General features: G+C 41.1%; 1 protein-coding gene across 4 annotated transcripts in view; it reads right to left on the bottom strand.

Moving 5' to 3' along the window:
* The window catches only part of PAX3 (paired box 3), a 99819-nt gene extending 77658 nt beyond the window's left edge, over positions 1-22161 (bottom strand). For 3 of the 4 annotated variants that reach the window (XM_063306110.1, XM_063306107.1, XM_063306109.1), the window contains exons 1-4: positions 21935-22161; positions 19207-19442; positions 16081-16210; positions 13287-13418 (exon numbers count right to left, since the gene is read on the bottom strand). In XM_063306110.1, the coding sequence (XP_063162180.1) occupies positions 13287-13418; positions 16081-16210; positions 19207-19442; positions 21935-22019 (583 nt within the window). In that variant the 5' untranslated portion in view covers positions 22020-22161. The remainder of the gene's footprint in view (positions 1-13286; positions 13419-16080; positions 16211-19206; positions 19443-21934) is intronic. The other variant, XM_063306108.1, reaches the window with a different exon arrangement.
* Between the last annotated feature and the right edge of the window lie 425 nt (positions 22162-22586).

Raw genomic sequence — 22586 nt, 5'->3', positions numbered from 1 at the left:
AACAACCCACCTCTCACTTTTACACTTTTGCCCATTAAAATAAGGAAGTGAGAAGGTGGTGCTAATTTAGCCAATGCAATGCAGAGTGTGCCTGACTCCAGAAATAAACATGATGGATGCACAGCACACTCCCAGAAAATCAACTCTGAAAGATCACCTCTCCATGAGGCACTTTTAATATCCCCATACATCCTTCCACTCCCGCATAGCCAACCCACTTGACTTGGGGAAGCATGTTTTCATTTTTCATCTTAATATTACTGTAACAGGAAATCGCCCTGATGATTACTATACTGCACTTAGAAGTTGCTTACTTAGAACCTTCTCTTTAAAAGGAATGGGCACCTTGTCACTGAATATATGCATACAGGAGTAATCCTGCCAGCATGGTGGGCTGTGAGTAGCACTTCGGTGAGTTCAAAGTGTGGACTAAAGGCCAGTGTTTAAGTTACTTGAACAGTACAGCTATTCCTTGCATTAGTTTAATCAATCTTGTGGAATCCTTGGTGCTCTCTGAGCTTTGTTGTTTTCTTCAGATGTTTCATTGCCAGACCAGGCAACATCTTCAGTGTGCACTGTTCGCACTGAAGACATTGCTAGTCTGGCAATGAAACGTCTGCAAGAAAACAACAAGGCTCAGAGAGCACCAAGGACTCCACAGTTCAACCCTGAACTACAAATATTCTTTTCTATTAGTAGAATCTATCTTCCCTCTAATACAGTTTGTAATGTCAAATAATGCTAAAAGTGAATATGCAGAGCTCTGCTAACAAGTGGGCTGCTTTAATCATGTTACTGGGGAGTAAGTTCCATTGGTCCTGATTGTTCTCGTTATAGACTAAACAGGCATCAGATCATACTGGACATTTGTTTCATTTCATCTGAAAAAAAAATCTGAGTCATGTATTTAGAACTGGAGTAATAAACAGAAGTTCATTTAATAGCTTGCATGGTTTTTATTGGAAGAAGTATAACCAAGACTCCATTTTAACTAATAGCAGGTGCTAGGCATGATTTTTCTCATCAAATTAGATAGAATTTTTAAAATTATATATATGTACACATATTAGAATCCTTCTTTGTGCCTATATATATTACCATATTGCCTATGGGGATCTGTGAAATTAAATTATTGCCTATGGGATTTGTAGGATTAAATCAATCATTTAATCTCCTATTTCCCCATAGGCAATATGATCATTAATACAAAGGGAGAATTAAAGATATACACACATGCACATTTTAAAAAAAAAGATTTTCCAAAGCAAACAAATTGAAATTATCCTAAATATCTCAGGAAATATAATAGAAAATGAACCATTTGAATACACTGAGCTATTTCCAGGTAGAAGAAACAGCTAATTGCTAATTAGTATTTGCAAGAGATGCTAAAATGTCCTTTTCAGATTTTAATGTATAATTTAATTTATAAAACAATGAAGGAACATTAAGCAACATAAGACATCTCAAATTGGTTCATTAATTGTCTTTTGCAATCCTCCTATTTACAGAGATAAACAGTGGAATTATAAAATGGAGCAACGTACATGCAAGCAATCAAATGCATGTTGTATAATTTACTTAACCTGTAATAGGTTAATACTGATTTAAATTTGTTATTTCCTCTTGTAATATAAATTTAAAAACTGATTATCAAGGGGAGAGGGGAACAGCATAGAGGTAAAAATTCCTCAGATGAAAAAAAAAAAGAAAAGAAAGATGCCCCAGTTGCTGTTAAAAGTCTAGTGGGAAGCTGCCTGTATCCTTGTGGACAAAATGGTTTGTGACTTCGGCAAGCTATTTCACATTCTTGCAAATTGGGACTGCTTGTCTGTTTGGCCCTTGTATCTGTAACATGCAAAAGAAGGTGAAGCATTGCAGTGAAAAGTGAACATTTTTCACCTTGTTTTCTTCTTAAATTAACCAGAGAGTATTTTTGTAGTTCTGCTTTATTTCCCATTACTGTTTTATGAACCACCCCTGAGGTTTCCTGACAATCCATCAAGCTCAACTTTGCTTGATCTCTTCTCTCTTCTCAAAGCATATTATGGTACTAGATACTAAGCTAAATCTAATCTCAGGTTTTTGCTAAGCATTTGAAATTCTTTATTTTGGTCAGAAAGTCATACCTTCACTGACTGTTACTGAACCCAAAGAAAAATATTAATATTTCTGTTAGGGTTCTTGTTCTCCGTAACTGTATTTCAGAGCAAAGGACCCTATGATATAAATGGTTTGGTCCATTATATAAATAGTTTAATGTTTAGTCCCAGACAAAGCAACACTGATATATTTTCAAATATAATTTTGTATTTTGTATTGCAATAATCATTCATTTGCAAACATTTGCTTACAGTGTTGTCTAGGCTGACCTTTAAAATCATAGAGAATGACCTTATTAGATCAGATCCAGTGAAATACAGAGCGACTTCATACCTCTTGGGCTGCTGGAGGAATGACAACAGATGTAATATGTTCCATAAATTGGCAGGGTAAAATTTGGATCCCCACACAGTTAGTTATCTTAGTAGACTATAGCTCAGTTAATATTAGGTGACAAACTTTAAAAAAGAAATGGAAACAGCAGAATAGACTTGATTTAATCCAAATATGGCTAAACTTGATCGCACAAAATACTGGTCTGGTGTGTAGCTCCAACTATCCATGCAATCAGAATGTGAGTTCTGCAAGCAAAGCTATTTTGCTTAATTTTACTGAAATTAAAAGTGAACTATTATAACGAATATTTAAAGCAGTTTAATTGAGCATAAGTACTTTAATTAAGCATGCAGTTTAACTGAACAAAATTATAACTCTAAGAATATTTTTTAAAAATTATTCATTTAATTCATATTCCACTTCCCATTTCAAGAAAAGAACTGTCATTTTCAATCAAGAAGAAGTATTAAATATCCATCAACTAGGATACCTACATGCTTTCCAAAAAGGCTTCTGTGGATATATTGTATGTGGGTTACCTCAACACATTTCTGAAGCTTATCTTATTTTGCATTTAACTGGTTGCATCAAATGCTGCTCTGGAGGGTTTTCTGCAAAGGTTGTATGGCCTTTTTATCTGGCAGGAAGGCCTGCTATTTGTAGTGAGTCTGACTACCAGAATTCCTGGCCATCAAGGCTTTCATTTGGGAATTCTGGGAGCTGTAAACCAGTATACCTAAAGACACCAGACAGGTAGCTCAGTCTTTCCTAATTAAGAAATTAGGAAGTCATAGATCTTCCACTACAGAAACCAAAAAAAAAAAAAAAAATCCACATCAAACATTGTACTTCTTTTGGTGCTAAGAAGTCCTTTATCAGCACAAAGGACTAATAATAACCTGAGATCTGATTTGTGAATCTTCAGTCTAAACTTTCATTACAAAATATTTATATGCTCTGATAAGTCCAAACTATGTCTTAAAAACCATGCCTAGCTATCAAAACCTAAACATCTGATCATCCATCTCTTTCTGACAGCCCTTAGATCATGCGTAACCACTTCAAAGTGCCATATCACGTCAGTAATTGTAACATGGCTTCAAAATATTTAAGCTAGAGGCTGGCTGTCGCGTGTCCCATTTACAGTCAGCATCTGTGCTCTAATTCCATTACAGTACAAAGCAAAAATGTTTCCCAAACTCACAAACAGGAAAAGCATCATCCAGCTAAAGAGGCGGTCCCAACCTCAGCTTTTTTAGTTACAGAGCAGGGCTTTTGTGTTCACATCTTTCTTTTCTCAACCTTCCTCCCCCTCTCCACTCTGCAACACACCCCTTCAAAATAGGGGTGGCTGAAGAAAATGCACTAATGTGAGCCTCAGGCAAAGGAGAAATAAAGAGAGGGGAGGGAAGCTTTGGCCAAGATGAAAGTAAGAAAGAAAGAAAGGAGGCAATTTAGTCTACTCCAGTTTGAATTGCTCTCTCACTGAAGCCAAGGATAGAGGAGAGGGATGAGTAGAGATCTTTGGAATAGTGCACATGACCAGGGAACAATTCATCATGGCTGTGCCTGCAGGCCAATTCCACTGGGCCAGAGAACAGAAAGGGCCATTCAAGTATCAAGCAGAAGGAATAGCCAATGGAACAGGAAGGGCCACAACAGCATCTCCTAAGCGCAGACTTCAGAAGAGCTGTGAGGAGGCCAACCAAAAGCTGTAATCATTTTCAACTGATCAGAGACCCCATTCCAGGCTAAAACCTCATCGCACCAGTTTTAGAAAGGAGTTTTATCTGTGCAAGAACATTTACAAATAAGCCAGACAAACATAAAGTGAAAGAATTGAATCCCAAAGGTATTGTATGCATTGTCACATCTAATGTTGCTGTAATCAGCACAAATGGGTTTTCAACTTTCTATACATACAACTTCTATGCATTTGCCAGAAAGGCATAAGCATTCACGTGTCTCATATTTGCAATCCAGACAATAACTGAAGTTCTCTGGGTAAATTTCAGAACTGTTATGCACACTCTCTGTCTATGAGTACCAGTAGATTCTAGAATGGCAAATTATAAATCAGAGCAATATCTCTAGCTACTGAAGACTTGCTATAATTTATTTGAGAATCTTTGTAGTAATCTGTACAAACTCTGGATAAAATTTAACTGATTGCTAGCCCTAACAAAGGTTCCTTTATGGGTTAGTAGTTAGTAGGTTAGGGAAATAACCTACTCGTTATTTGTTATTTCCCTAACGATTTTCACAACTTTGAAGGAATGGCAGAGATTGAGCTTCAGAAACAGTCCAAAGTATTCAGACTTGATTCCCCTCAGAGAACAATTTGAGGAACAGAACTTGGTACTTGTTGGAATGATTCTCATTATTCTGCTTAAAACTGCTATCCCCTTTTGATCTTTACCGAGAAAGCAATTGAACCCTAGCCACTGCAATGCAACCATCTCTCCCTTTAGGCCATCTGCATATATTTCATCTAGAGGAACTCTGTTCAAAAGCTAAAACTCTTTGTGAACATGCATCTTCCACAATAGGACTGTGCAGGGCAAGCTGCTTGAGAAAACCACTGGTAGACTGATTGCAATCCATTCTCCACTTTACCTCCTCTTTTCAGCCCTCCATCGATGACATTTTATATAAACACCATTTTTTGTCACAACTGTGGCAACGTCCCTATTAGTAGAATTCTAGAACTCCAGAACAGCAGATTGAAGCCAGAGCATTTTGGAGAGTTTCGATTCATTGTAGGGCAAGTTAGAGCTGTCCACACAACATCAACTGTTCTGAATTACAGTAATCAGATTTTCCTTGAGCTTTGGGTTTTCTTTACATTTAGAGCACAATTCTATGGGCAACAGATGGCAAAGCCAATACAATGGTTTCTTCCCATACACTTAATACCAACCTGAGATCAATAATGAGGAGAAAGGATATGCATTACTTGTATTACACAGGTAGTGCCAAGACTTTACCTGTTACTGCATCATGTAGTATATGATCAAGTCATGAGTAACAGTAAAAAACAAAACAATAATGATAATGATAATAGTTTCTTACATACTGTACTTACCATGATGTATGAAAGGAATTTCATATAGGTGTACCTGAATCGTTTTCTGAATATTTTGAATAATCCATTACATAACTTGGATTATCTCACAACCCAGTCTTTCCTCCACACTGATCCCCAGCATGTAGCTATTTCCAACAGATGATGAAGTAGATATGCATTCTATTGACTTGGTAAAATGGGCCTGCACTGATACTGAAGAGTGGTTGACCTAAAATGAAAGTCTGCATCATCCATTATAATGTATGCAGCATAAAAATCACTAAATGTGACAACAGAAGTTTTAAACTGAGACTCTAAACAAATTAACTTGAAGTCCATCAGCCAAAATTTGGTTGTTTTTTATCCAAAAGCCATAACAATCAAACAAAGTATACCCTTAAACAAAGAAGAAACACAAACTGACCAGCATAAATAATAATCTCAGACACAACCTTCATAATCAATAACATTCATTTAAAGAAACTGAAATCATCTTGGAAGAAAGACATTCTTAAATATAACTTTCCAAAGATCACCAAGTAACAGATTATTATTTTTCTTTAGAAAACAAATACAGAGAATAGAACTCCAAAATGCCCTGGGCAAGCTTTTGATTGGTCATTATATTCCATTTATTCACTCATCTAATAGGATTCAACTCAGCTTATTCCCAAATCAGTAGACATATTGTATGTAGAATAAGATGGTTAGCTATATCCTTTTGAGATACCTGATCACTTTCATTTTGGTTCTTTGCTATGGCTGATCTATTAAAGGCCAAGCTGCCAAGAATAATGAGAGTTCTTGTCCAAAACATCTGGAGGGCATCAAGTTGAGAAATGCCTTATAAAAGGAATGCCTTCCTTTATACCAGCCTGCTCATTCCTGATTGCAAAGTATCAGTGAAAACTAGAGAAAAAACATTATTGATTACGGGGTCCATTTTGTGGAACTCCCTCCCCACTTTACCACCATAATTTTTTCCTCTTAAGCATCCTGAGTCTAAGAACTCCCCCCATCCAATTTCTTTTGGTGGCATTTTTATTCTTTCTTTACTGGTAATAGAGTAGTATATGCTACTCTTGCTGTTTTCTCTTATATATGTCTCCATTACTCTGAAATCTCCCTGGCTGCCCACACTTCCCAGTCTGAAACACCTAAGTGGGAAGAGTTCATTCATGAAATCTTCAACTGAAGCGTGGGAAATCAGTGAGATAGCAAATCAGATGAGAAAAGATTGCACAATGCAATATGGGATACACACACTTGTTCCTTGGCCACCATAGAACTAAATAAGTGCAAGAACAACCCATTCTACCCAGAAGAATTGCACTGAAGTTCTCCTTTGCAGGAAATTACAAAAACAAATTCTCTTTCATTGAACTGAATGAGAACTGATGAAACTGCCGCCATCTGCTCATCCATTTAATGAATGTTCACAGAATCTGTCAATTCCTCATTACTGAGACTGCCAATCATTTAGCTGATACTCCGATTGTGTCACGCTTGGATTATTGGAGCAGCCTGTTTACCAGGTTACCTGAAACCTCACTCTGTCCCTTGATTTGTATCCAGAATACTGTTGTTTGCATTATTCTTATTTTGCCCCTACCTCTTCTTATTGACAATTGTTGCACTGTTTGAGAATTCGAGAAAGATACCAGTACAAATCAATGAGGTTGACACACCCAGTTATTTGGTAGTTCATGTCATTCGGTGCTTGGCCCTATTATTAAAGGAAGGTCATTTGATTCTACCACCTGCTAGAATATCACGGTTAAAAGCTTTTTTTCACTCCAGTTCTTTGGAATAGAGTCCTACCAGGAGTATGCTTGGAATCAGATCACGTACAGTTTTAAAAAGCACTAGAAATGCTTCACTTTCCTAGGTGCTTTAAAACAAACACTTGTTCCTTTGATTGTATATAGAGATTAATATTACATGTCATGGACCTTTGAATTCAAGCTCCTTATTTCTGTTGTGATATTATAAGTAATTATAATGTTACAGCACCCATTGTTGTTTAATTCTATGTTTCCACTGTGCTTAGTTATTGTAAGTAATAATAAAACTGCAACTGATAATGATACTAACTTATAAAAAATGCAGATTTTTTGCTGCATGATGTTCATAGAAGCCTTGACTTTCTCAGTACTTGTAAACAGACACTAACATTTCTGTAACTGGGTCACTACGTAATACAAGTCTGAATACAGCATGGTTCACTTCCTTTGATACATCATAAGAACCACTACAAAAACAATCTCTCTTAATTTCAGTGATTACAATGCTATTTCAGTGGATTATCTATTTCATAGGGGGGGTTACTTATTGAACAAAAGACTTATTTGAATTCTGTCTTTTATCCAAGAAGAAAGGAGTTCATGTTGGATGTCATTTTATTTGTATAAATAAAATGGTAAGTCAGAAACTGAACCAAAATATTTTTATTAATCCAGTTACAACATGTCAGCTACTAAAACACACAGGCTTTTTTGGAAGCAGCCAGATGTGTTTATTTAATCTTTAAAATTACTCAAATGTTTAGATGCTTTTCTGAATTGCCAATAGAATCTTCCCCATTAGGATTATTATTGTGGAGTAGTACCAGTGTAGTATACACTTTAGAAATATAACAAAAATATGTAGCCTGTGTCTGTCTTAACTACCATAGATATCCAAAGCCATTCTGCTGACATGAAGGACTGAGCTTCATATGTATTAGAGAAATTTCCCTACTCTACATTTGCATTTCACGTGAGTTATTTCTAAAATGCATGTAGATGCTTTTATTGCAATTTGCCTATATTTTCCTCACATTCCCTTGCAAAACTCAAGTTTATATCCATGGAGTTTCTAATGATAATAAATACAAACTAACAATTATCTTCATGAAGGAAATTTGTGTATTTTTTTTACTACTAAAAATAATAAGCTGCAATTCAGCGCAGGTACTTGGATGTAATTTCCATTTCATTGGCATTCCAGAATAAGTATATATAATTATCTTAAAAATCAGCTGAAGCATGATGTTCAAATTCATCAATATCAGTTCTTTTAAACAGTCAAAAATATTATTTTATACTAATAACAGCAAATCCTTGTTGGTACCAGTGAACAATTTTCTTTTTCTCATTGTTAGTAATTGTGCCTGCAATCTACATAGATGTTAAAACTACCCTTCAAGCAGAAGCAAACAAAAGAAAAAGGCTGCATTTTCAGTTTTGCACTAACAAGAATTTCCATTTGTTTTGCCCATATTGGCGAAGCAAATAGAAACAAACTCTTATGTTTACAATTAAACTTAATTCAAAACAAAAACTGTTTGCAGTTTGAAGTGCCTTAGTTTTGGGATTGAGCATCATGAAATGCTAAAAGAAAATATTTTGAAATAAATAAATTGAAGGGAGCAATGAAGTAGAGGAAGAGATGGAGATGGAGATATAAGTGATCTCCACTATTCTTGAGATATTACCCAAACAGTTAGCTAAATATTGGCTAAATTTAATTAAAATCAATGAAATTAATTCTCAAATGTGTGTGTTCAAACCTGAGAGACCAAGAGAGAAACTAGCATAAATACAGGTGCTTCCATTTAACTAGTTTATGAACTGTAGCCCATGAATCAATATTTAGAAGCCACTTTTAAAAAGTATGTTGTCAATTAACATTAATCATTTCTTCCCTCATCCAGTCCTCATTCAACACACTTCATCCCACTGTTAAGATATACTAAGTGGTGAACGACTTTCACGCAAAAAATAAGGCTGCCTAAACAGGGACCACAGCTATAGAAAAGTAGAGGGCAAAACTAAAAAATCTCTTTTGACTGGAATAGTAATGTGAATCATGTACATAAGTTGCATAAATACATGACATGACATTCTGTTATTTGCCAAATCAAAACAAACAAACAAAAAAATGTGCTGGCATAGTTCTCCTCTGTGCTCTTTCTTTTTTCCTTCGTACACATTGAGCCGCTGTGAAGATGCAGTTCTCCTTAAATCTCTAATAGGCTTGAGGGTGTTTGTCCTCCCTCCTCCCCTTCTTTCCTTTTGGCTTTTACAATGCAAAGGGATACTATAGTCCTGAAGAATGGTTTCAGTTGTCTATCCTGAATGGCTGTCGGCATCTCTAGCCATCTAGAAAGGCTAGAAACATTTTGTAGGTGAAAATAGCCACTTTTTCCACGGTGGAGAGTCCATAAAACTCTTCAGAGCATCAGCCATTGGGACTCATTGAATAATTCATCCCTCATTGCAAGCCCATAATGTCTTTTCTGGGCCCTATTGTGGAGACTGTTTTCTCTTCTTTTCTCCTTGAATTATAAAAAGGGTGCCTTCTTTTGTCCATATCAAGCTGCTGCTAGCTGAACCTTTGTCTGGCCAAAGCTAAAGTGTGAGTTTCAATGGACTCTCCCCTCTTTGTTTTCCAAGTTCATCTCCAAGTGTAGATTGTGTATAGAAGGCTTTCTTTGTAAAAGCTGGAAAAGTTGTACAAATGTTTGACCAGCTCATTTGGTACTTTTGTCTCCTGTTCTCCAGGGCCTATGGTAGATGTGAAGGGCAAACTTTAGAGGAGGACTGTCAGGGAACCTCAGACAACAAGTCACACAGAACATTGGCCACAGCAGGTTTGCCAACCCAGACAACAAGTTCTTGTAAATCTACTACCTATAATATCAACAAAAGGCAACAATCTGCACAGAAGTAGACTGGATATCCTCCTCTTCATTTAGCCAGTAACTACAACATGGAGTCTTAAATACAAACACATACACAAATGTATAGAAATTAAATCTACTTTATTTGATCCAGAAGACATTTCCATGCAGTTAAGTCAGTGAACATTACTTCCAAGTAAAACTAACTTTCCTTAATGTGAAAAGTTCAATTGTTGCTGGAGATCGGAGCAAACATGCTTGGGGAAGGCAGTAAATGTCTTCAGAATTCTGGACTATTCCTTAATCTAGTTACCTTCTGTATATGTGCACACATGTGTCTTAATGTTACAAACCACCCCATACATAGAAGTAAATTACCTAGGAATAAATAATTGAGACTTACTAATCAGTTGACATGCCAAGAGTCTTCTGTACAGATACAATTTTACTCACAGGTTTCTATTTTTGTGATGATATTGTGAAAAATTAGAACTTTTATCAGATAGTCATCAAAATTGTTTGAGACAGAGAAGAAAAGTCTTGCTCTGCACTTGAGGAGTACTTCAACCATGAACACATTTACTAAAAAATAATTTCCACTGAAGTGGTAGTCAATGCAGCTTCTCATATAGGCCACCACTGACAGCATCTCTTCTTTGACTTGAAGCCCTTCGGGAAAAGGGCAGGATCACGACCTTCTCCCAAGGATTTTCCTCCTCCCTTCCTACCCGGGTCCCTTTTTATTTAATGACTTCAGCTTGACTAACCCCAAATACTGCCCTGATTTAAGGACACAGAGGGGATGGGTCTCAACAGCTCCAGCCACACGATTGAGCAACTAGCTTTTCACAAAGAATTCAGACAACAAACCTTCCTCCCCTCCCCACCCCCACTTTGTCCTGCATTAGGAGCCTTTTTTCTCCAGATTGCAAAGTGTTCACAAGTAACAACTGAATACTGTGAGATCTGAAAGTTGCAAAGAGGGAGAGAGAGAAGAGACAGAACTGCATCCTTATTCCCTTGCAGGTATTCCTCCTCTCTGTAAAGCAAAATTTTCTACCACAGTATCACATCCAGGACACTTCCCACTTCAAGTTTGACCCAGCAAGATTGCAAGCCATTTTTCATAGTGTAAATACAAGTGACTCAATATTTCTAGCAATGGCTGTTTGGGCAACATGGAACTCTCACCTTCTCCCCACAGTTTTTTTCATGCACATTGGAAATGGACTGGATGTCTCCCTTCCAGATCAGCCTTCTACTTGTTACCAGAGAAGTTCCTTCCTTCCGAGACATGAATAACAAAATTGCTTCAACTCATGAGACTTATGAAGCCATCATTGCTCAGAAATAAGTCTGAGTGGCTATGCTCTCCAACTTGCCAGCCTCACAGGGCAAAATCCCAGCAGCTGCACTGGTACAACACCATGCTAAACTTGGTGACAGTTAACCTTGGTTAGATATTCAGGAAGGGGGCGTAGACTGCGGTACAAACCCCATCCATTTGGTAAGTTTATTGTTGAGTGTATGATGAGAATCCAGAAATCAGTTAAGTCAGTGCCAGATGAAGTGTGTTATATGAATGCTGCCTATGTGTTTAATAGGGTGGGGAGAGGCTTACCCCCAGAAATAGACCTTAAAATTGCTGCAAGCTTTACTTGCTAGGATAGGGAATCTTGAATCTAAATGTAACAGCAGCACACCTACTATTCCATCTAGAAAAATTAAGTAGCCCCTAAGTTAGCTTCCACTGATTGTAATAACGCATATTCTGGGAGAAGCAGGCATAAACTGCACCATTTTGAAGCCTGGAATTCGTTTAAGAGGCACTAAAGAAGTTTAGGCCAAGTAACATTTACTGGCTACCTCCCAATAAGTAAGTTTCATTGCATTTAATAGAACAACTTTCCTGGATTCTAGCCTCAGAAAGTGAACCTGGATAAGAGAAAAGATCAATGAACTTTGGATTTTATCTTAAATAATGGCCACAATCCCACCCATGTTCTCTGCTAATCAAGCCACACTGGTTTCAACAGAACTCCTTAAAATCATGGGGCAGCAGTTCAGATGCTGCTGACTACTGCTAAGGTGTTTCTTTTCTTCTCCACTCAGCTCCTGGGCCTTCCATCTATTCTAAGAAATATTTGCTCAACATCTATGTTAGGACAATCTTTGTCTGCTTAATTATAGCACCAAAAGACATTGACCTTGAATGCACAAAACCAGGAAGGACATTTCCACCACCATGGGCTGGTCCCGGTAGGACTTTCCTTTCCCAGGTGTGCTTCTTCTAGTTTCTAGGAGAGTTTTAGAATTTTCTAGAGAAACCAAGGGGCAGGATAAAGTTTAATTAGGGCTAAAATCCATCTAACATCAGTTGCGCTGAAGAGTTAGGCACTGTCAATTTCTGCTAATTTCTTCCTAGGTCTGGAGACCTGTGTTGTGCAATTGAGGAAGTGACCCCTGGTCCAGGACATAATAATAGTTTTTAAAATGCCACTAGACTCTTGGTTAGCACTACAGGGGGAATAGTGTTGCTGCAATGTCAGTCATCTTAATTTTGATCCCTAAGACTGACATCTACCATTGGCAAAGGAGAAATCAGAGAGGCAGACAAATGCAACCATGCTTTTCAAATGCTCCACTTTTCACCACCTCTGAAAAGCCTTTTAGGTTGAGTCAACACCTATCTATATCTCACCTAAAAACTTCATCCACAAGAGGGATTTTTGCAACCCACTGGGCCCAAACCACCCACAACCTATAGGTCCCGAGAAAGTCCCCATTCAGCCCACGGAGTTTCCTAGGGCTCCTCTCGAAATTGTGCCTTTCCGTTTTGTTCAGCTCTAACAGCCTCCTCTACCGTTCAACCTTTCCCCTCCACGCAAACAGAAAAGGAAAACACACCAGATGAGCCCATCTGCAACAGCGGCCACCATCATTCAGGTAACCCAACGACCACTCTCTGGATACAGCACAGGTCCCCCTCCCTCCTGTCCGGGAAGTCAAGCTACGGCGGGCCTCCTTGCTCTCGCAGCGCTTTTTTGCGGCGATTCCCCTCCCCCTCCCCCTCCCCCTCCCCGCAACACCACTCCCGGGGAAGGTGCTCGTCCTTACCTCTTTCGCTGAGGATGCCGTCGATGCTGTGCTTGGCCTTTTTCTCGTTCTCCTCCGCTTCCTTCCTCTCCAGCTCCCCTTCTTCTTCTTCTTTCCCAAATTTGCTTCTCAAAATGCGGCTGATGGAACTCACTTGGGAAAGAAAAAGAAAGAAAGGGCAGGTCAGGCGTGAAGCGGGGAACCTGGAGAAGCCTCACAGCCGGGCTAGGCTCCGAGTCGCCCTTGGGCACAAGATAGAGGACTGGGATGATGCTTGGAAACAGCGGTTCAGCATCCCTTCCGATTACGAAATGGGGCTGGGCTGAGTCCGTGCATCCCCTGATTGCGGTTTCGCGATCATTTATAATTGGGTCGTCGCCTCCCCCCATTTCCGATAAATCGAGTGAGAGCTCACACGCTGGCTTAGTTTGCAAAAGATCCTCTTCGGCTAGTTATCGGATCAAAGTATCCTCCGAGTTTTCACAAAACCCTGAACCATAAAAAAACCGAAGGAGTTGAATTTGCTCAGCCTCTTTGACATGTTGCGCTAAATGCTTTTCAACGACTTGGTTACACGGGTCGTATGAATGAATACAGGCCCGAGCCACGAAGTAACCACCCACGTTTTAGCCTAGTGTGTTTTACGACCCCAACCCGTGGGGCTAATTTATGATTTAGCCTGCGGAGCCAATCAGGAAAAATTGTGGTAATTGAAAAATAAATCGATAAGTTCCCCAGAAGTAAGCGAGTTAGGGAACGCAGCAATAGACAGAAAAATCTAGGCATTGAAGGATGGTGCTCATTCCCCACCACACCAAAAAAAAAAAACACGTCGGCCCTGAACAGCACTAGAACAACAACAGATAATAAAAGTTTGGTTTTATTTAAAAAGGAGATCTGGTCTGCCACCTAACTTAGCAAAAGCAAAAATTGGCACGCTTTTTCCTAACTGAAGGCAGCGCAGTTTTGTAGACCTTGAGGAGGTTTGTTCTCAAATTAGCAGAGCAGCAACTCAGGGGAAACGCGATTCCTTCGAAGCCAACTTCGAAGGGCAGAATTTCCTTCCAGGCTGCCGAACAGCCGCGACACGCTAACCTGTGGCCTTGTCCGCACGTACGCAACTCCCTTTGGAGATTTCAGTCGAATGGAACATGTGGGGAAGGCCGAGCACGGTGTGTGTGTGTGTGTGTGGTGCCTTCGGGTCAGTGTTGACTCCTGGCGACTGCCTGGACAAGTCCCTGCAGTTTTCTTGGCAAGATTTTCAGTTGTTTGCCATTGCCTCCTTTCCAGAGCTGGGAGAGGGAGTGACTGGCCAAGGTCACCCAGCTGGCTTCGTGCCTAAGACAGGACTAGAACTCACCGTCTCCCGGTTTCTAGCCTGGTGCCTTAACCGCTACACCAAACTGGTTTCACACACGTTCGTATTTATCGCTATTAGAAATATTGTCCTACCTATATTTTAAACGTATTTCTGGAAGTACATGATCGGGCCCCTGTAGGAATCAAAGCACTTAATGCTGTGTAGAAAAATCCTGAGAAGATTTTGCCCTAAACCTCCAAAAACTTAAAGCGTAATTATTTCCAAGAGGCACTATTCCTTTTGGAAGGGGAATACCTCTAGGCAGCCTTCATTCTCTCCTAGGAAGGGATGGAAATCAAGACGCGATTGCCATTGCTTTTTTTATATATATTGTACCAATATATCTCTTTGTTTCCTTTCAAGGACTGGTAGAGAAGCCATCACCAATCAGTCCCTCCCGGTTTTTTTCTTTTTGCTTCTTCCTCTTCCACCTCCAACTTTCTTCATCAAAATAAAGCTGGTAGTTAGTCTAGGGTTGGAAATCCACTTCTACCAAACTGACCGAGGCCACAACAACCCGCAAGAGGTGACGATCCAGAAGGGATCTTGGCAAACCAGTAAGATAAAATATTCGTATTTTATGATCCCCATAGACCCATCTATGTAAGCATAAACATGCGTGTACGCACTCAATAATGGCTGGTCTGCGACACAATCCTGCCCCGGAAAGCCCCGTTCGAGAAAAGGAAGAGAAGAAACGAAGGCTTCGTGGTTATCGGATGTGAAGTAAAAACAAGCCTTTTGCCCCGTAGAAACAAGTGCCCAAATCGTGGTTAATCGGATCACCCGACTGTATGACCTGGGTGGAGGAGATGTGCCAGGAAGCGGAGCTCGCTGGTCCTCCTCTGCTCTTTCGCCCGAACCCAGCCTGCACCGTCTGGTCAGGACCGCGCCGTCTTTGCACCCTTCCCTTTCATCCGCTGCCTATAAAATCAAGCCTGGTTTTCCGCATTCATTCCCCGACGGCGTGAGAGTGGAGGGGATGCAGCGCTGCCAATAATTTAGTTTCTCCCCACCGCATCCCCTGGGCCTGAGACAGGGAAGAGTCTAACGCGGCGTTCAATGGATTGCCGCAAGGGCGACATCCCAAGCCCCACCGTTCTTTCGTGACCCTCCCCTGCAAAGCCATCCGACCACCGGGCGCTCCCCTCTGACCCAGCCTGCGGAAACCGGCCAGGCCATTCCCAGTTGGGCTGGGTCTGGTGCACACCGGGGAAAGTGCGGTCCCCGGGTGCTCCTTTTCCAAGCGACTTCTTCCCCAACAGGGTCGCCGCCAAGGCACATCCCCTTAGGAGCAAGGGTAGGCGTAAAGCAGGCACCAAGTGTCCATCCAGATCCAAGCTTTCCAGACCGAGGAAGGAAACTGTCGATGGATTCCGCGAGAGTCAGGGAAGGGCCGGCCGGGTGCTGAATCCCAGCGCTACCGTCTAAACTCGGCTTTCCCGGGCGACTTACCTGACGGCACGGTGTTTCTGTCGCACACGCCGTCCTTCAGCAACTTGTCCCGGATTTCCCAGCTAAACATGCCCGCGTTCTCCCGCTTGTACTCCTCGATCTTCTTCTCAACATCCGGCGTCGTCACCTGCTTTAATAAAAGCAATCCAGAAAGGAAACAAGGTTTGTATCGTTGGGGGGGGGGGAGCGGGAGGGGCGGGGGAGCACGATGGAAGAAGGGGAAAAAGGGGGGAAGAGGCGAAGGGAAAGAGACGACGGAGAAAGGAATATAACAAGAAGGCGACGCTCAGTAAATCCGGCGAAGGAAATAGCCCCTGCCTGGCGGTGCGGAAAAACAGAACAAAATCTAGGATCCTTTCTGGACAAGACTTCGTGCCGTCAGCTTTGTAAATGGCCCTTGGAGCGCCTGTCTGACCTAAAGCAGCGAAGTCAAGAATATGGCGGGATTCAGGGAAGACCGTTTAAAATTTGCGAGACTTCCGGAAGGGTGAAAACAACAACACTTGATAATGCGGGAGCGGACCAATTCAGAATCGAGACCGGTACTTAGAAAAGAAGAAAGAAGCGTGTCGTTTGTTCGCACAAAAGGGTTCAAAGGAAAGTAAACTGGCACCCAGTCCCGCTTCAAATATGTCCACTAAAATTAAGCATTTCTTTTAAAAGAATAAAGGTCGAGTGCAAAGCAAAACAAAAATAAAAACGGAATGTAATTAAAATATCCGAAGTGGGGGGGGGAGAATCAACATGGGGGGAAATTCTATTTAATTAATGACAGACAAAATGGTTTAAAAAAGAGTTTCAAAAGTGCAGTAAAACTTTCGCTGAACAAAAGCAACCACAGATTTTCCCCAAAAGGAAAGCAGAGGCTGCATTTTCTGTGTTCATAGGAAACATTCAAAATATTATTTAACATGAATGATAAAACCCCTCTGTTGAAAATGAAAAAAACCAAAACAAAATAAGCTTCAACTTTCACTTTCACAGGACTGCAGCTGTGATATAAAGACCTTTAGATTAGCGCTCAGATTTCACATCTACCATTCTCTTTAAAGACAAATGTGAGGGGAGAGGGAAGAATAGACATCAGTATCAAATAAACTTATTAAAAGATGAAAAGTATTTTTAAAGAGAAAATCTGCTCTAGTGTAAACCTACGTCATAATTGGGCTGGTCATTTTGGTAGTAAATAAATAAATACATGTTACAAATTATATCCATCTACGTGTCAGAAACCTTTCACTCCAAATCAATTAACTATGAAGTAAACCAACTTATTTCAATTGGTATCTGTGCCCCGCACCCCCAAATCAGTTTAGAATTGAGGTGGAATTGTAGTGACTTAGTGAAAACTAGACTACTAAAAAAGACAAATTAAAAGTATGGTTTCATTTTGGCTCAGCCCACACTTATTACTGGCATTTGCTTGCACCCTCATCCTCAGGCTATTACCAGATAAGCGATGATCCTTAGGATCACGCCCTTTGCTGGATCTCTGGGCAGTGGTTCTGGTTGAGGGCTACTGTAGCAGAAGCAGGCCCCATTGCCTTGAGAAATAGGAGGGCATCCAACCAGTGTCCTGAAAGGCAAAGGGAAAGTTGGGTTTCTCTGGAGTCTAATTTCCAGACTGTTTCTCAGAAACATTCCAGGTTCCAGCAGAGTTAGTGACCAACTGATTGTGGGAGACATACCAGGCCTATCTAAATCTCTTAATTTAGGATTGGGTGACCAACACAAATTCTCCAAACAGCTCTCCAAGGGAAAGAAGCTAGGAGAAAGTGTTATTCCGCACAACAACAAGCAAGCAAAGGTGCTTTAAGGCTAGGAAGGAGATACGCCCTCCAGAATGTACAAGTCCAATTAGGGGAAAGAGACTCTGCATTCCCAGTCCTGGACATCCCGGTCCTCTTCAGGGGTGGGGAAGAAAGTCTAAACAACCAGCACAGATAAATGTGGCTCTGTTGATGTCAGAATATGCATGCAAGCCTCCCCGCCAGGTTGGTTGGAGGTCAAATTGCAGTTGCTGAGTGACTCTGCCCTGAGGTCTGCTTGGCTTCATCCTCACTCCGTACAAGTATCTGAGGATGGGGCCAAATCCATATGGGCTAGGTTTGCACAACACACTTACCTAGAGCTATACCAAACTAACCCAATTTTCAGTGGCACAGAATATTGAACTAGAAACTAGCCACAACAACTGGGCTTATCTGAAATGCTAGGCTACTATGGACCCAGTCTGAGGTTCAATATAGGGTTCTCCCCATGAAAATTGCCCTTCCCTTGCTGAGTCAGCAAAAGAACTGCCACTACAAATTGTGTTGTCCAAATTGTGGTTTCCATCCGATGCTCATAATGCCTTGCTAACCAAAGGTTTTATCCTCATGGATTGGGTGCCAATGTTTTCATGCTAGTGATTAGAAAATGGCATGGCTGATATATTTTGCCAGGAAGTGAGTACCACTCTTTCCAATATGCTCAAGGGACACCACTGGCCACACCCTACAACATATAATCAGATCTGGCCTCATAATGAAGTACTGTGAGGGTTTTTTCCCCAACACTTTGTTGCATATTGGAAAAAATTATCCATTTTCAGGAAGATGTAAAACAGTTAAAAGGTAAGACCAGCATTACCTTGGGGTGAGGGGATCAGTGGGGTTCCAGACTACCCATATAAATGTCCCTGTAGAGGGGCTGAGACAACCCACAAATGAAGACAAGGCAAAGCACATCCATAAAATATTTGAAAGGTGGATCCAGAGCTTTCATTAGTAGTACTACCCTCATTAGTAGTAAAGCTAGTCAGTTACAATATAATCCCCAAAGAATATTTTGGGTGGCCCAACTCCCATCTGTTTTCAGGGGATGACTGATTTCAGTGGTGGGGGGAATGAAGCAAAGAAACTACAACTGCATGGAATGTGCTGAAGAAAACTGGAGGGAGAGAGGCTGAGATGAAGGTGGTACCCCTTCTCCACAAGTGCCAGGTTTACTCTATATTGACCTAAGCAACATCATCCTTCAAATCACCTGAGCCAATCTAACCTGCCAGCAAGTAAGGTGAAACTGAAATTTTAGAGGATCCATGCCCCGAGTACCCACTGCCTGTCTGCCTCCTGAGATACTCACCTTGGGTTTGCTGCCCCCAATGGCCCCGGGCCGTATAGAGCCTGTCTCCTGGTATCTGCAGAGGATCTTGGAGACACAGCCATGTGACACTCGGAGCTGGCGGGAGATGACGCATGGCCGGATGCCATGATGGGCCATCTCCACGATCTTGTGGCGGATATGGTTGGGTAGAGGCCTGCCATTGATAAAAACACCCCCGAGCTGATTGACTCGGCCTTGGCCCAGAGGAGTGGAGACTGGATGGAGGGAACATAAAAAAAAAAAAGTACTTGTTTGGAGATGAGCCAGGTACATCCAGAGGTCCTTCCTCCCAAACTCCCAGAGAAGAGGGACAGTGCACAGGACAGGCAGAGACATTCATAAGAGACTAGCAGACCTTGAGTTCACCATACGTTTGGAAGCTAATACTACCCTGATACCCTTTCCTGATCCTGATACTTTTCCTGGAACATGACAGTCACACATTCAAAATTAGCCAAACCAAGCTAAACACTATTGAATGGTTCTCTTGTGGTCACAAATTAGCTAAAATTTATTGAAAGCATGGACTTCAGCCTACTTATAATGCATGAGGCTACTTTAAAATGTTCAACCTCTGTTATTAATTGGGGCTGCTGAATTAGCCAATTCGTACTCTTAGTAGAAAGCTGACAGTCCATTTAGCATCTGTTCTTAAAGGACCTTCCTTCCAAATGAGACCGTTTAGAGTTCAGATTGAATACAGCTTTTCGTTTTCCAAATCTAGACAGATAACTCAGGAGTTTAGTCTCTACATTCAGTCTGAATTTGACATCTGGTAGTATTGCACTGTACCACAAAAGCCAGAAACACAAATGGGCAACCTAATAAAAGAATTCTCTCCCCAGCCCTGAAAACAAAAAAAAGTACAAGAGATAATTTCTAAATTAAAACAGTGGGAAAGTGGGAAAATATGGTAAGTAGCAACTTACAGTTGCCTGTACTTGAATCTCTGAATATAATATTTGGACCATACATTTCTTCTGTATCTCAAAAGAAAGACTAAGATTTTGTAGGTATTTGTGAATTGTGTGGTTTTCTCAAGTGTGTCAGGTACAATATTTTTTAATATATGAAGGATTCTATCCAAAGAATATGACCTGTTGAAATAAATGGCTTGAGGTCAATAACTTTAGCCCATGGATTTTATTTGGTCTGCTCTAATCATAGCTCAGTCTGATTTAAATCTGCTATTGTTAGTTTTTAAAGAACTTCAGGATTTTCATTTAGGTTCTATTGGGATTTTAAAATGTAGGTAGCATTGTTTAGAAAAGGATATTGTACTGGTAGCTAGACATATCTGTGACAAGACTACAAAAGGTATCAATGTTACATTTGTCTGATGGAGTGAAGTTGAAGAATTGACTTGGAAAAAATAAATTTAAAAATGATTTGCCAGTCCATCTCTGTGCATTTATCCATCTGCTTGTACACACATCCATTTTGTCCCAAAGCAATTTGCACAGTGTTGCACACTGTTTGCTTTGCCACCTCATGCACCAGCTGGCTAAAGCCACTTTCTTGCCTCCCCTACAAGTTTATTTCTTCAGATGTACCCACTACCAAAAGAAGAAGCAGTTTCACTTTTTTTAATCTCTTTCTAAGCTGGTGAGATGAGGCGGGGGAAAAAAAACTATCCAGTACTAATAAACAGGACAAAAGAACTATACAACTAAAACTTTTCTACCAGTCAAAAGAAATGGAAAGGAACTGCAGAAGACGGCCTCTGCAAATCGAGAGTGTCCACAATTGCATTTGAATTTGTGCAGATACTTTTAATGTTCTAGATTTGTGTGGGGAAGGCAGAGGGTGTTTATGAGTGTGCACAAAGAGGCATTGGGCCGAAGTTCCTTAAATCTTGCCAAAGCGGGGGGGGGGGGGGAATTAGAGGCTGAGCTGAAATAGTATGATTTCAAAGGGAATTGTTCGGTGGGAAAATTAATCACTGCTGCTACACAGACCAGAAGTAATTTAGTAGGTCTGTTAATTCTTGTTAAAAGCAAGACTTTCTTGTTGCCAGAGGAAACTAGATAGAACTAAAGGGAAGGCCTGGTGCCGCGAACTCTTTTCCACGTAAAGCGATTTTCCCCCCCTAGCTGAGTTAGAAATGTAAGATCGCCGTTTCAAAATGGCTACGAAGTTTCTTGGCTCCTTCACCTGCGAGGTACGGAGGTGGAAACTCTAACCCACTATGTTCAATGGCATTTCATGTAGAAAAGGAGGGAAATTTGTAGAGTGCAGCTGATTTCTACCTTCTCCAGCAACATTCTTTCTTTTCCTTTCTCCTTCCTGCAAAAAGGACAAAGTCAAGTAAACTAAGGTTCGCAGGGAGAAGTTGGGAAAGGCAGCATGATTTGGGGCATGCTTTTTAACACTGCCGTTTATCCCTATGCTTGATTTGCTTCCTTGGACGTGTGCCACCTGAACTGCAGTGGCCTTGATTTTTTTCCATTGGAAAGGGTGCTGATTATTCCGAGAGCTTTCTTCTTCGCCCTTGCTCGATCCCTGTGCGTAGAAAGTTGCTTCTTCAACTCCGCTAACAAATTAGTTCCAGGAACGCAAGGAGACTCCAGATCCACAGCCAGGCCCATTTAATCGGCCTCCTTCACCAAATGGGGGCCACGGGGATTAACACCCACACACACACACACGGACACCCTTTATTTTTAACTCCCCTTTCCTCACTCTCCTGCTGCTCCACAGTTCTTACCTTCTAACGGAAAACCGCTGCGAGGATAATTCTGTCCCGGAGCTGGTCGCATCATCCTGGGGACTGCTCCACCCAGAGTTGTCATTTTGGTCGCAGCTTGGCTACCTCAAACGTATTATATCCAAGAATTGCGGAGAAGGGGGGGAAAGGCGGGTCAGCTCTGATAACAAGTCCGCATAGAATAAGGTGGTGGTGGGGAGGTTAATTTAAAATCTGGAGAGATCGGGATTTAAAACGTGAGGGGGTGAGGAAAGGGGGGGATCCAACTTGAGGAATGGGGGAGGGGAGGCTCTTTTCTCCTTTCTGTCAGTGATCTCTTAGAGCAAAACTGTGGCAGAGAAAGAGAGACGAGCGGAAGGGAAAAGTTTTGCCCGAAAAAGAGGAATTCGCAACGGCTTCAGCAGCTGAACAAACCCGCGAACCGCCGGCTCTCGCCCGGGGAGAAGCTCGCATTGATCTCGCCCGGCTTGAGTGGCAGGCGGCGGGGATGATTTCTCCTTGTTCTTGATTTGCAGTGAAAGGAAACTCCGCTCTGGAGTATTTATTAGTTCTTTCACCCCAAGCTTCCTTAGGATCTCTGCGTCGCGATTGGCCAGCCGGAAGACTGTCCCGTCTGGAGAAGCCCGGAGCTGATTGGATGAACGCGCCAACT

Source organism: Candoia aspera, chromosome 6 (assembly GCF_035149785.1).
Source record: "Candoia aspera isolate rCanAsp1 chromosome 6, rCanAsp1.hap2, whole genome shotgun sequence".
NCBI classification, from domain to species: Eukaryota; Metazoa; Chordata; class Lepidosauria; order Squamata; family Boidae; genus Candoia; species Candoia aspera.
This window is presented reverse-complemented; position numbering and strand designations above follow the sequence as displayed.